This window comes from Eretmochelys imbricata, chromosome 2 (genome assembly GCF_965152235.1).
Source record: "Eretmochelys imbricata isolate rEreImb1 chromosome 2, rEreImb1.hap1, whole genome shotgun sequence".
NCBI lineage: Eukaryota > Metazoa > Chordata > Testudines > Cheloniidae > Eretmochelys > Eretmochelys imbricata.
This window is the reverse complement of record NC_135573.1, coordinates 100,082,254-100,095,000: the sequence shown is the minus strand read 5'-3', so window position 1 is coordinate 100,095,000 and position 12,747 is coordinate 100,082,254. Positions and strand designations below refer to the sequence as shown.

The window sequence follows — 12,747 nt, the reverse complement described above, 5'->3', positions numbered from 1 at the left end:
TGCTAAGCTGAACCTATGAAAATCAGACCACTTGTTTAGGCACTTATCTTTAGGCATCCAAGTTCAAGAACAATGGCTTTATTTCCCATGTGCTCATGATCTATAGCCCTGCCCCTTTATCCATATACTTTTTATATGTGCAGTAGACTTGAGCAGAACGTTAGTTTGCTGTAAGCCAGATCAACAGTAGTGCCTTTGCAGCCTGTCACAGGAAACCTTTCACAATCTATAGACAGACATCTCACCATACAATTTTTTATTTTTTTTTTTTTTTACTGGCCATTATGCTCTTCTGTTTGAAAAGATTTGGAAAACTTGCCACTTTGATGATGGGCCCACCTAACTGTACTACAAGCAAGAGCAGCCCGGTGTGATGTAACATTCATAATCACTTTAATGTCTTATTACACACTGGAACTTTCCTGCAATAAATGCTTATGTGGTCCAATAAAGTATCCTGTACTTCAGAACCATCCATAGTTTAAAAAATAAATAAAAAGGGGAATGCTTCTAAAAGAAGCTGCACTAGTTATTCATGGCACATATATCACACTCACAACTCTGTGTATCTTTATAATTACAGTTTGGAAGTGCATTTCAGTAGGTTATATATAGTACAGATATTAGTATAAATTATCACCAATGTTCCTATTCAAATACAAACACATATTCACTTAAGTATGTACTTTTCATGCCTATTCACTTCAGCAAGTACAATAATAATAATTCAATTAAAGCCAGATAATAATTCAATTACAGTACACATTGATAAAAGTACATTTTCAAACTGAACTATTATATAGGAAAGTTGGTCTCGACTTTTCTGCCCCATTTGCAATACTGACCACATCACGCCTTAAGCGGGAGGGAGGAGGGGAGTTGTCTGGCTTGCAGGGGGAAGGGATATACCTCTTTAAGGGCAGAGGCACGGACATTGCTGCAGACAAAGAGCAGGTCAGTGTGAGGATGCTGACTCACCCCCTCCCTCCCAGATGACCAGAAGAGAGGGTGTTGGTGCAAGCTGGGTGGGAAAAGCTGGGCAGGGGACGCTCTCTTCAAGCAAAGCAGCACCCAAGCTGCCACCATTGAAAGTGACAAAATACCAGATGTGGTCAGGATCCGCTGTGGGCACTGCAGTAGCCACTCCTTTCTCGGAGGACTAGGAAGGGATTTTTCCCCCACTGCCAGATTGGCCAAGGAAGAGTGAGAGTTTTTTCACCTTCTCCACAGAGGTTTTGGGGGGTTGGACTTAGTTGGGGTAAGCATGGAAGAGAAATGGAAGGCTGTGATATCGCAACTCATTCTGTAAGCATGGGGCGGATGTCCAGTGCAAGGACTCTGTAGGGAAGAGATAGAGTTATCAGATAAATGGTTTGGTAAAGGATTTAAAGGAGGTGTTTGTTAAAGGAATGGAAACGGGGTTGTTTGGGGCTCCTACGACCGGGTCATCAGGGAGCTAATCCCCACCCTTTATAGCCCACCTTAACCCTCATTCGAGGGGTCAGGGAGATGCTAAGGTCCCAGCAGCAGGTTGGCTGGTGGACAAGGATGGAAAGGGGGAGGGAGGTTTGGAGCTGATGGAAGACCCCCAGGTAGATCTTGAAATGATCACGAAGTTACCTGCACTGTACACTTATCTGCCGAGTACTCCCAGACAGTTGATAATAAAGTTGTGGCCTAATTAAACCATATTCAGTGTCTCCTGTCCTTCTTCCAGTATAGCCAGACAACAGACACTAGTGAAGCATACTGCCAAGTCTTTAACTAGAGGATACTTTCACTAAATCTATCTGTCTTCCTTGTTAACTAGAATATTTGCTTTAACTTCAAGCCAATCCCCAGTAAACTTCCAAGCAAATCAAGATGATCTGATGCAAAACATAATAGCATGCATACCACCATCATCTGTTAAAGAGATGTTGTTGGCTTTTGTGAGTATAAGCAAATTATTTGCATTTTAAGTATCTTAGACTGTAAGAATAGAGATTACATGCTAGATGATAAATCTGCAAATCTAAAAGGATGATATATAATTGATCAAAAATCAGAAACATATATAATACACACACATTATCTTACTCCACCTAACTCTCTAGCATTGCCATATGAATTTATTTAAAATGTATTCTCAGCATGTTATATATTTTAACTCAGTTTTTTATTAAAGCAAACACACGCACCCACACAAGCATGGGTCCAAACTGCAAAATTTGGATATAGAAGTTCAGGAACATTTAGATCTAGAATCGTTGTCTTTCTAATACAAATAAACCTTAAACCTAAAGTAGCTGAACCAAACATTTTTTTGTTTGGATACATCTGTAGATATGACGTGTGTAATTAATTGTTCAGTCAAAAATGCAATTCCATGGTGCATTTGATGATTTAGATACACAACAGCTTTAGTTCTCTGAGCCGACTAAAAATAGTGATTTTAATTTATTCCTGCTGCCTACAATTACTCACAACCATGTATTTTTAAATATTTCCAGTCTATAAAAATTACTAATTTTTTCCACTTCTGTTTATCTGCATTTAGACTTTGATTTGGATAAATTAAGCTCTCAAGTGTTCCTTGCTTTATGAAACTCTGCATGTTGTACACTTCAACACAAATAAATGACTTCTACCATTAGAGGTTTAAATAATGTAATGTATTTCATGCTCAGCCTGAAGCTGGATTCCAATGAAGTTGCTAATGCACGTAATGATTAAGTGTAACTCAAATACTAACTGTGTTGTTGAAAACATGACAGGCAATAATTTGGTCTATTATATTCTGCCATTTAATTGCCTAGTACAGACATTCTCTGACACGTTATGAAGCAATGATTTACAATTATTCAAGCTGCAAAGGTCAGAAAGTGACATTATAATCATCTACACAGAGATCCCTTCTAATGCACAAAAACTAGGTAATACCACACAAAAATAGTTTTTCTGGAGTTGCAACTTTCTATTTAGGGTTTCTTAAAGCACACAAGAATAAATAGTTAATTTATAGTAGATTACAGCACCCCCGAAAACCCAATGTACATTTTCTCTGTTCCTATGGATAAGTTTAGAAACAAGCATGTTCTTCGCAAGGCTAAATGCAAGCAAGTACAGTAAATAACTACCCTGATGCTAAAACTACTCACTCAAAAATCTGGAGTTAGTGGAGAAAAAAAAAGTCTAACCAACCATTTATTTGCATTATGTCTGGTATCTTCTGACAGGTCAAAGTAGATCCCCATTAAGGCTACAGATAAATTAACACACCTGCTTTAGCTGCAAATATTTTCCTCAGATGATCAACTAATGTCATGAAAAAACTGGACTTTATACCGATTCTAAGACCACCAGACTATCTATAGCACCAATTATAGTGTCAAAATATAAACTGAAGTCATTTGCATCTTTAGGGCTTTTAAAACTCTTCTCAAAGTTGACTAATATTGGTATTTGAAAAGATAGTTGAACTTAGTAAATGGTTTATTCAACAACACGTCTAACAATTTCTCCAAAGTTAAGTGAGAAAAGGAGCTTCAAAACATTTCTTGGAGGTGAGGAGTGGGAAGGAAATAAGAACCACAAGAAAGGGAAATCTGAGCAAAAAGTCAAGAAAATCAAGAAGGTTGTCTATGCCAAAATACACTGTCGCTTCTTAACGCAGTGGACTATTAGATCTGGAATCAGTACAATGACAATATGAAGATAATAATACAGAAGGTCTTTTTAACCGTGTGTGTGCGTGCACTCACACATGGCTATGTGCATGTTTTAAATGTTAAAAAATCCCCAAAAACACAAACCTACCTGACACCAATTTTCTTCAGCAGATCCTTATTAAAAAGCCATATTGAAAGACAGAAAGACAGAGACAAAGAAGAAGCACTCTTAGTTTAAACATATTACTATACGCCCCCCCTAAAAAAAAATAAAATCTATTTCTGAAAGCAAAGGCAAGAGAAAAGTAGATGTATACGTTGCCTATAAATTCTGTTCAAAATCTGAAGTACAAGAACAATGTATTTTTCGTTTTCTACCTGAGGCATAAAATTTGAAAAGCACATGATAAACATAAGCATGCCACTGGGCAAATGAAACAAAAATTCTAAATGCTGGGCAACCACTAAGATTTGCTAATCTAACTCAAGTGTCTCAGGCAAATTAATAGCCAGATTTTTTAAATTAACTGAGTAGCAGTTGACTAATCAGAAAATAGATACTACCCTCTCAAATTATGGATATATTTTCCAGTCGTGGATATGGGCAGAGGAAAACAATCACCACACATCTGCCGACAAGGAAATGAGGAGCAGTTGGTTTATTTCAAATGCTAAAAGATTAGTGTTGTCCAATTTCTCTGTCAAGGAGTTTCTGCTGTGCAGCTGAAAAAAAACTATACTTAAATTAAAAAAGAAAAATGGTTCTAGTTTTTCGATAGGTAGGTAAATTACTTTTATGTGACATACGGTACATATAATATATTCTGAGCAATTGAGATGTTTAGACAAGACTAAAAGAATCAACGCTGGTTTGGCATATTTATTTTTAAATAAATATTTTAGTTTCCGATCCAAAAAGAAATTGTACTTCTTCAAAACAATCAAATGATCGCCTGAGACTACAATAAACCACAACCTAGCACTGACATTTCACCTTGAAAAGGCTCCTGAACAGGTTCAACAGCATTTGAAAAACAATTTATCCTCACAGCTAGCAGAGGGCTTATTCCTATGAATCCAAAAGTCAGAGAATAGAATATTAACTACTGCAGAAAAGAAAACATAGTGCAGGACCTTCTGTTTGTGACAAAATTACAGAGTTAATGTTCCTGAAAGATCACTTCACCTCTTAAAGCATGATTTTTAAAAAGGTAGAATTTATAGCAATTAAAGCTAATGAAGAAATGCAGCATGAGCTGCTTATGTTCAGGAACTAATAGGTCCACTGAGCATTTCTAAGATTATTTAGCCATCAATGATAATGAATTGACATTGTCAGTGGTGTTAATGTACCAATGCTCTGTAGTGTCACTAATCAGATAGCCAATCCTAGCAATTTTTTTATGTTGCTACTTTATTTTTTAGCCTACATACACTTCTATCCTTTCAATTAATACGGCAGAAATACAGCACAAGCTATTATACTTTTTTCCCCCCTTCTTCCACATTAAGGATGGCATATTCATTATTTGGTCTACAGTTCAAACGGCATTGGTCATACCTTATTCTTCTAATCCATTTTAATTCTTCAGGATTGTTAGCTTCAGTGTAAAGATGTCTTTTCCAATTAAACTAATGTTAATATATAACTGTTAAAATACATTTTTGGTGCATATCAAGTGTAATGTGATGATTATTTAAACTGCAAAAGGACTAAACTGCACTATAAACCAGATTTTTGTGCGCAGAGGGTGGTGGTGGTGGCAGAGGATGTCTCTCTGGCTGGTTGTTTTATTATATATTAAATGCACAGATCCATGTTGTAAATGAAGATTAGTGGCATAACTCTATACAACAATATAAATATATAGCTATTTGGCTACCAGTATGACATTTCAACAGCATGTAGTAAACAATTAGCATAGCAAAGTGACTAACAGACTTAATTCCATAGCTTAAGTCATACAAATATGTGTTGTTCTTGATAGTTGTATGTTTTCTGTTGCAGATTCTAAGACTAGTTTAGGTACCATGTCAATACTAAGTAGGACTGAGCTTTTGATATCAGAAAATGTGCCAAATTCTCCTCACAATTAATTTCTTCTCTGTAGGGGATACGAACTTAATAATTTGGTGATTACAAAAGCTATTTCTCTGTTGATATGATAATTAAATAATATGCTAACTTTTCAATGTGAGTCAATAGGATGTTGAATTGTGAAGTAAAAGACAAGTTTGTTGACAACTTCAAAGCAAAGTCTAAGCTTTGGTTTTTTTATTTTTTGTGCACCTGTATTTGTTAATCATCTTTCACACGAAAGATAATTAATTTATAGGGTAAAAACTGTTAACATGATTTTTTTAAATGCCTAAAAAGACGACTATTAAAATGCTCCATGTTGCACTTGACTCTTGTAGCTAATATAAGAAGTAACAAAAGTCATCCTACTACTGATCTTCTGTGGACTTACGGACAAACTTCATATAAATTTACTTCACATTTAAATAACTCAATCATCAATTACCCCAATTGAATAAAATCACCCAAAGTATCTAACAACATTCCTTGCAAAATTATTTTAAAATAGATAGATAAATCAGTGAAAATCACTCAGCTGCATTTTCAGCTGAAGTTTCACTTGTCCTTTGAAATGTGAAACTCACTTTGTCCTGCAATAAATATGTATTGCAAATGTTGACTATAAGAACCTCCTGCTGAATAATATCCCTAACATCACACCATACCATTCATGTGTGCAGTGCATTATCTAATTGAACCTATGCTGTTTTACACATTAGCCATAAGACCTCTACAGCAGGTTACACAGGTTTGCATAAAGTGTTTTTATATGATGCATATATTAGTTAATTCTCTCGCATAATAACATTAAAATATATTTTTAATCAGAAGTAGGGTATTAAAATTCTACTTTGAATGTCCTATGATGTACCATATATGCCATGGCATTTTAAAACCTTTTAAACATTTCTGCTAAATTAATTAGTTTTGCATTAAGGAGTCTCAATGCCTCCTATTAAATGCAACACATTTGAAGGACAATTAAACATTACGAATGATCCTTCTGAAGAAATAACCATTAAGAAAGAAAGAAAAACAGGAATTTTTGTAACAAACAAGAACACAAACATCTATTAAATACTTGAATTTTTTAAAAAACATATTAGGCATGTAATATTTTATATCCAGTTGTCTGAAAGTGAGTCTTCTGTTTTGTTTTCCTAAGGAATGAAATCCCTAATAGAGCCCACAGATCTGTTAATGGAACTAAAATTATAACAGGACTGGGGAGGGACACACCACATATACACAGAATAAAGTCTGTATTATATATTTTTTATGTCTTTAAATGGAATTTACAGTTCTCCCTGGCAATGTGAATGAACATCCTATAATTTAGTCAATTTACAGATTACAGGTTCAAATTGACCTTGTAGCCCGTAAAATTGCTCATCTTCAGTGCAGGATTAGAAGTGGGAAAAGAATGTCATAACTGTATTTAAGGAATTTACCATAACAATGGAAAGGAGGATATGCATGCATAATTTTAGCCACTCTTGCTCACATCACAGTTTTGAATTCTGAAACAATGCATATCCTGCACTCTTCTCCTGGTTAACCATCGTAGAAACTGTTTCAATTTACTCACCCACAGACATGACACTTGTATTCCCTCATCCCAAGGTGCCTCTTGACATGGTTTCTGGCATCTCCGAGCTGAGCTGTTGCAAAGTGGCATATCTTGCACTTGAATGGCTTTGATCCTAAGTAAAATTTAGCATAAGATACGAGTTGAATTAGAATAACATATTACTCATGGTTAAAGAAATAAAAATTCCTTAGAAAAAATAACCTTTAAAAAATATATCCCACATTTACCGTTTAAGAATTTTGCCTTGCAAAAGAAGTTATCTATTACATACACTTATTTATCACTCCAGGGATACAGCTATATACCATAGATTTCCCATTAAAGAGAGTTTCCTTAGGTTCACTGAAATGACATTCCTTAAGCCCACTGAAACTACTTTCAAACTGAACTTTTAATAACCATTTACTTTTTATAAAGAGTATTAAAACCAGAAGACGATATACTAGGACAATACCATTTAAATGAGGTGATCAAAGTTGTTCTACACCTTTCCCCATTTTCAAAATGGCTAAGTCAATTAATGGCCATAAAAAGTTTGGATAAAAGATGTAGACTTATAAATATCCTTGTTGTTAAAGTAAATATGTATGAACAGTTCATTTAATTTTATTATATTCCTCTGACTTTGAATAGATTTCACAGTAACATTGGTATTTCACATTTCTTCTGTCATACATAGAGAATGATTCATCACCTTGCTATTGTAATGACATGCAATGTATGACTATATAGTGGATAAAATATTATGCCTTTATGACTACTTTATGATCAAGAATTTATGCTTCTTCTGCAAACCAGAAGTATTGACATTTTGCTTATTATTTATTTTAAGAACAAACTTTATTATTAAATGGCCAGTGCAAACCAAGGAATTATAAAATTATTTTTCTAATGAAGTAGGAATGACCTATTCTTTTTGAACATATCAGGCCAGGAAAAAGTCTGTATAGAAATAATGTATCTTAATTAACACTGACTCCCCAGTCAAGATGAGAAAGTTGCATTACTACTGCGGTATAATGGTTAAATGTGGCAGATGTCCATTCGGAGGTTACTAAGCAATGACACTTTATTTTAAAGTATGCTGTAACACTTTCCAATTTTCTAACAAGTAAATCCTTAAAATCAATAAATCAAAATAACAGAATTGCATTTCAAATTAATTATGTTTAGTATGTTGGTGACGTATGTCTTCCAATAGAGTTAAGCATAATCTGAAATATGTGATCTTTAATAAATACACAAAGACTGATATGAAAAATGTTATAGTATATCATATTTGATCAATGAACCTTTGTGCTGTGTCCTTGAAAATAGAATATCCTTCAAGAATACTTTGTTGAAATTGAGGATCTTAGTAAAAAATTTTAGAGTCTTAAATTTCAATTTAATTTCCAAAAGCTGACGAAAAATGAAGCATTTAATTTTAATCTTCTAACAGAAATAAAAAAGTCAACAGTACTAAGCACGGGCAGACAAGGTTGAATATTTCACAGTTCAGTGACAATGAAGCCAGATCTCTTAATACTTCCATTTCTACTGTTAGAAGTAGATGTAAAAAATATTTAGCACCTGAATGGTTATATCTAGTCAGCTTTATATGTTTAAATGTCAAAAGCAGGTTGAGACTGCAGCTAACAGCAATCACATTCTATCAATCACACTGAAAAACCCCAGTTTATTTAAATGATCCTGATAAAACTAAATTAAACATTAATTTGGTGACATTCCAAATCAACACTGTATTCTATAAAGGGACCCATGCAAATAAAATAAATTTGAATAGTGTTAATATACCTTCGCATTAAATAAAAAAATGTTAAAGTTGATGTTCTAACTTATGAGCTTCAAGACTAATTACACAATTAATAATATCAGGGCTATAGCCAGATATGATTAAAAAAAAACCCTCTACCAGTAGTTATATTGCCATTTTATTTCATCGAATTCAAATATCCTATGGATTCAACCCTATGGTTTTTTTTTTGTTTGTTTCTTTCTCACACAGATTAAATTGTAAATTTGTTCCTCTTTCTGTTACTGCAGGTGTCCCGCAGGGCTCTGAACAAGACCTTTGCTGTTTTCAATTTACATGACTCCTTTGTGAAAAACTATAGTTCAGTCCGGTCGTAGTGTTCATTGCTACAGTGTGCTGACAATACATAAATGTATTTTTCTGTTGACTGCTCTCATCCAAAAATCACTGAGGCCTTGACAATTTTTTTCCTCACATACACAGCTGAATGTCTGCTAACATCTCCATTTAAACACCATGAAAATTCAAGTACTGGTAGGCTACAGCCAGTACTTATTGTCTGGAAACTAAAACAGTAAAGGTTCTTTTAACTTGGTGGCACCGAATTTGGTCCAAAACCTATTCGGGTAGAACAAATCTATACATACATATTTCATACCTAACATATAGATTCATAAAGTCAAATCAATGGGACAAAACTCTGCATTTCCTAAATGAGTACTTAAACAGTATTTTTGCCCAACCTAGATTTTTCTTGGCCATATTTTTATTATGTCAGTACTTTCTCTTGTTCTGTGAAATGAGACACATTGTTCATTGGCTTTACACTTAGTCTGTAATATCTTCATTTACAGCACCTTTCCAACCAAAGAGCTTTCATAAATACAGGGATCATATCACCCACGACCTGTGGTGTGGAAACATAGTAGCTATCGTGTGATAGCAACAGCATTCTTTAAAAGGGAAATTAAAATAAAATAGAAACTACAGAAAATGTAGAAGGCAGAATATAATGATTTGTGGTGCAATCTCACCAGACCACTGGAGTTAATAACCTTAATTCTGGTGAAAGGAATCATAGGTCTCCAGTGACAAGAAATATTCAAAGCCTCAGTTTTAAGCCTCCAAAAATGTCATTTTCAGTGCCGAAGTATTCACTAGCGCCATGCTGGATCACTGGTTCAGTATTAACATAGAGTGAGGAGTATCACCAGAGTGAGTTATCAAGACCATACTTTCTACAGTACTTAGGCTTTTGTGTGTGTGTGCCCTCCTTTATTTAGCTTGAGAAATCTGATGAAATCCCAAACAAAGATGACAGGGCTGCAGGTGATTTTTACCTCAGAAATTCTGATTGTTAATTAAGATTATAGGACCTCCTTGAATTGTAAGTAAAAAAGTCTTCCACCTTTACGATTCCTTTTGTTTTATTTTACACTTCCTCATTTTCACTTGTCAACATGTGATGGACTTGCTGGTTATCTCCTCTCTGGCATAACAACCCTTCTCATTTGCTATGTGAAAATCTCTTGAAATTAATTTAAGGCATTTTGAAAACACTCTGTATTCTACTATTTGGAATCATTAGTAATAGTTTTCCACCCTCCAAAAACATGCTACTAATGATTCCAAATAGTCTAAAATAGAGGGTTTTCAATGGGAGGGGCGGGGCATGGAGCGGGGGGAGAGTGTTCCTGAAGTAAGATTTAGCAAGAAGAGGAATAAGAAATCGGAAAACAACCAGTAACTCATCTCGTACGATACAGCTGGTGTTACAGTAGTGCAAGGTGAGATAGAGAAACATATTGTACTTGTTTGTCCTGCTAGGTTTAACCGAGACAGAATATACAGTATAGTATGGTAGGTTTCTTCCTCCTGCCACCATTCTTGCTTACCAAAAACCATTTTATTTCTTATCAATTGCTTTCATTGTGATAAAGATGGGAAGAAGAGGTTATATAAAACATACAGTAAATCACAAATATGAAAAGAGGGTTTGGAAGGGTAAGTTCTCTTCCAGTTAACTATTAATAAAAGTCCCAGCATAATTATTTCATTTGCATAAGCAAACTATCAGAAAGCAATTCATTTTAAGGTACTGAGAAAAGAGAGCACAGATTAAAACCTGTTCTGTAACTTTCCCCAGAAAATGACTTGCAAAATGAAATGGTAGCCTTGTATTCAATTCCCAGAAGCCTGCTGTTTTGTATGTTTAGGGCCAATCTAAAGCACTATAAAAATACACTTGGTGATCAGACCCATACAAGATGTTAAAAAGTATGCTAACTTTTACTAAATGTTACAATCAATGATGTAACTTATGTAAGTCGGGTTGCTTTGTCATATATTGATAGTTACCTCACTTTCACATCCACATTAACTTGATTTTAAATGCAATTAATACATATAGTCAAGGAAGACTAATGGACTACATTCTGCACTTAACCTGGTGGACATTTTCAAATGGCACAAGTGACCAGTGCAAACCTATTTTGCATTGTAAACGACTAAATAAATCTTAATGGATTAAGAATGATCAGCTATCAACACACAAGGGAAATTAAGTGCTGAAATGCCTACATTGATTATTTTAAATTATTAGCCTTACTCTGTTCTTGAATTTGTATGCTTTTAGTGAGCTTTAACACATTTACAAGACTTATTGACTATAATTACAAGAGAATTCAAGTAATGGACACATCAATTATAAGCAACATGTCTTGACCAGACAGTTGCATAAAGAATTCTAAAGAGAGCTCCATTAGCATCTTCCCCTTGGTTTTATTCAGTTTTATCTGCCTTAAGAGGGCATATTAAGGGCTCCTACAGCTGTTCTGACCACGTGAACATGACTGTGTCTCTAAAGACTTAACTTCATATTCAAAAGTTAAATGTTTGCTGAAACATTACACATAAATACATTATTGACAGGACAGAAATAATGTTGAAAGTACTAAGCATGTATATGAATAGTCAGTGAAAAGGAATACTGTATTTACAGTAATGCACCTGAAGATGTTTGCAATGCAATGTACATTAGATTAATTTTAAACATGTTGTCCAGTCATGGCCTTGCCTTCTTCTCTGAAAACTTACAAAACTATTTTAGGATTATGCCAAGAATTATTATCCTTTTATGATGTTTCTTACCTTTTTGTTCTCTTGCTTGTAACCATGCACTAAGTTTCAAATACTGCATGAATTTAAACTATAGCTTCTATAATAAGCCATTATTTAAAAGTACAGTAAAATAAACCTTACAGTTTTAATGAAAATATGTTCATTGAAATGTGAATTTATTATTCAAATCCACTCATAAATTCAACCATGGAGACACCACTTGTCTAAGCAGAGCTCAGTGATTTAGAAAAGCTGTCTATTTAAAATAAAGAATGTATGGCAGGTTTATAGAAACATAGCAGTGAATTTTTACATAAATTTAGAACTACAGCTTATGCATTTTCTGCAAAAATGTTTTTAGATTTTCCACTTAAAAATTGAACATAAAAAGGAATAGAAAGTGTGATGCAGCACATAAACTAAAGCAGGTGCTATATCCACATGTACCACATTGACATTACATAGCATCTTCTAAAAACTATTTCCAATTTTTAATAACTGATTTTCTATGACAAAATTTTGTTGCTTAATATATGTATCTAGCAAGGAA

The 12,747-nt window shown here is 34.2% G+C and overlaps 1 protein-coding gene across 6 annotated transcripts in view; it reads right to left on the bottom strand.

The window, feature by feature from the left end:
• The window catches only part of ZNF407 (zinc finger protein 407), a 462,207-nt gene that overhangs the window by 410,600 nt on the left and 38,860 nt on the right, over positions 1 to 12,747 (bottom strand). For all 6 annotated transcript variants that reach the window (XR_013345174.1, XM_077810508.1, XM_077810512.1 and 3 more), the window contains exon 3: positions 7,319 to 7,433. Coding sequence is in view for 5 of the 6 variants with exons in the window: in XM_077810508.1 (XP_077666634.1) it covers positions 7,319 to 7,433 (115 nt within the window). In the remaining variant the exon portion in view is untranslated. The remainder of the gene's footprint in view (positions 1 to 7,318; positions 7,434 to 12,747) is intronic.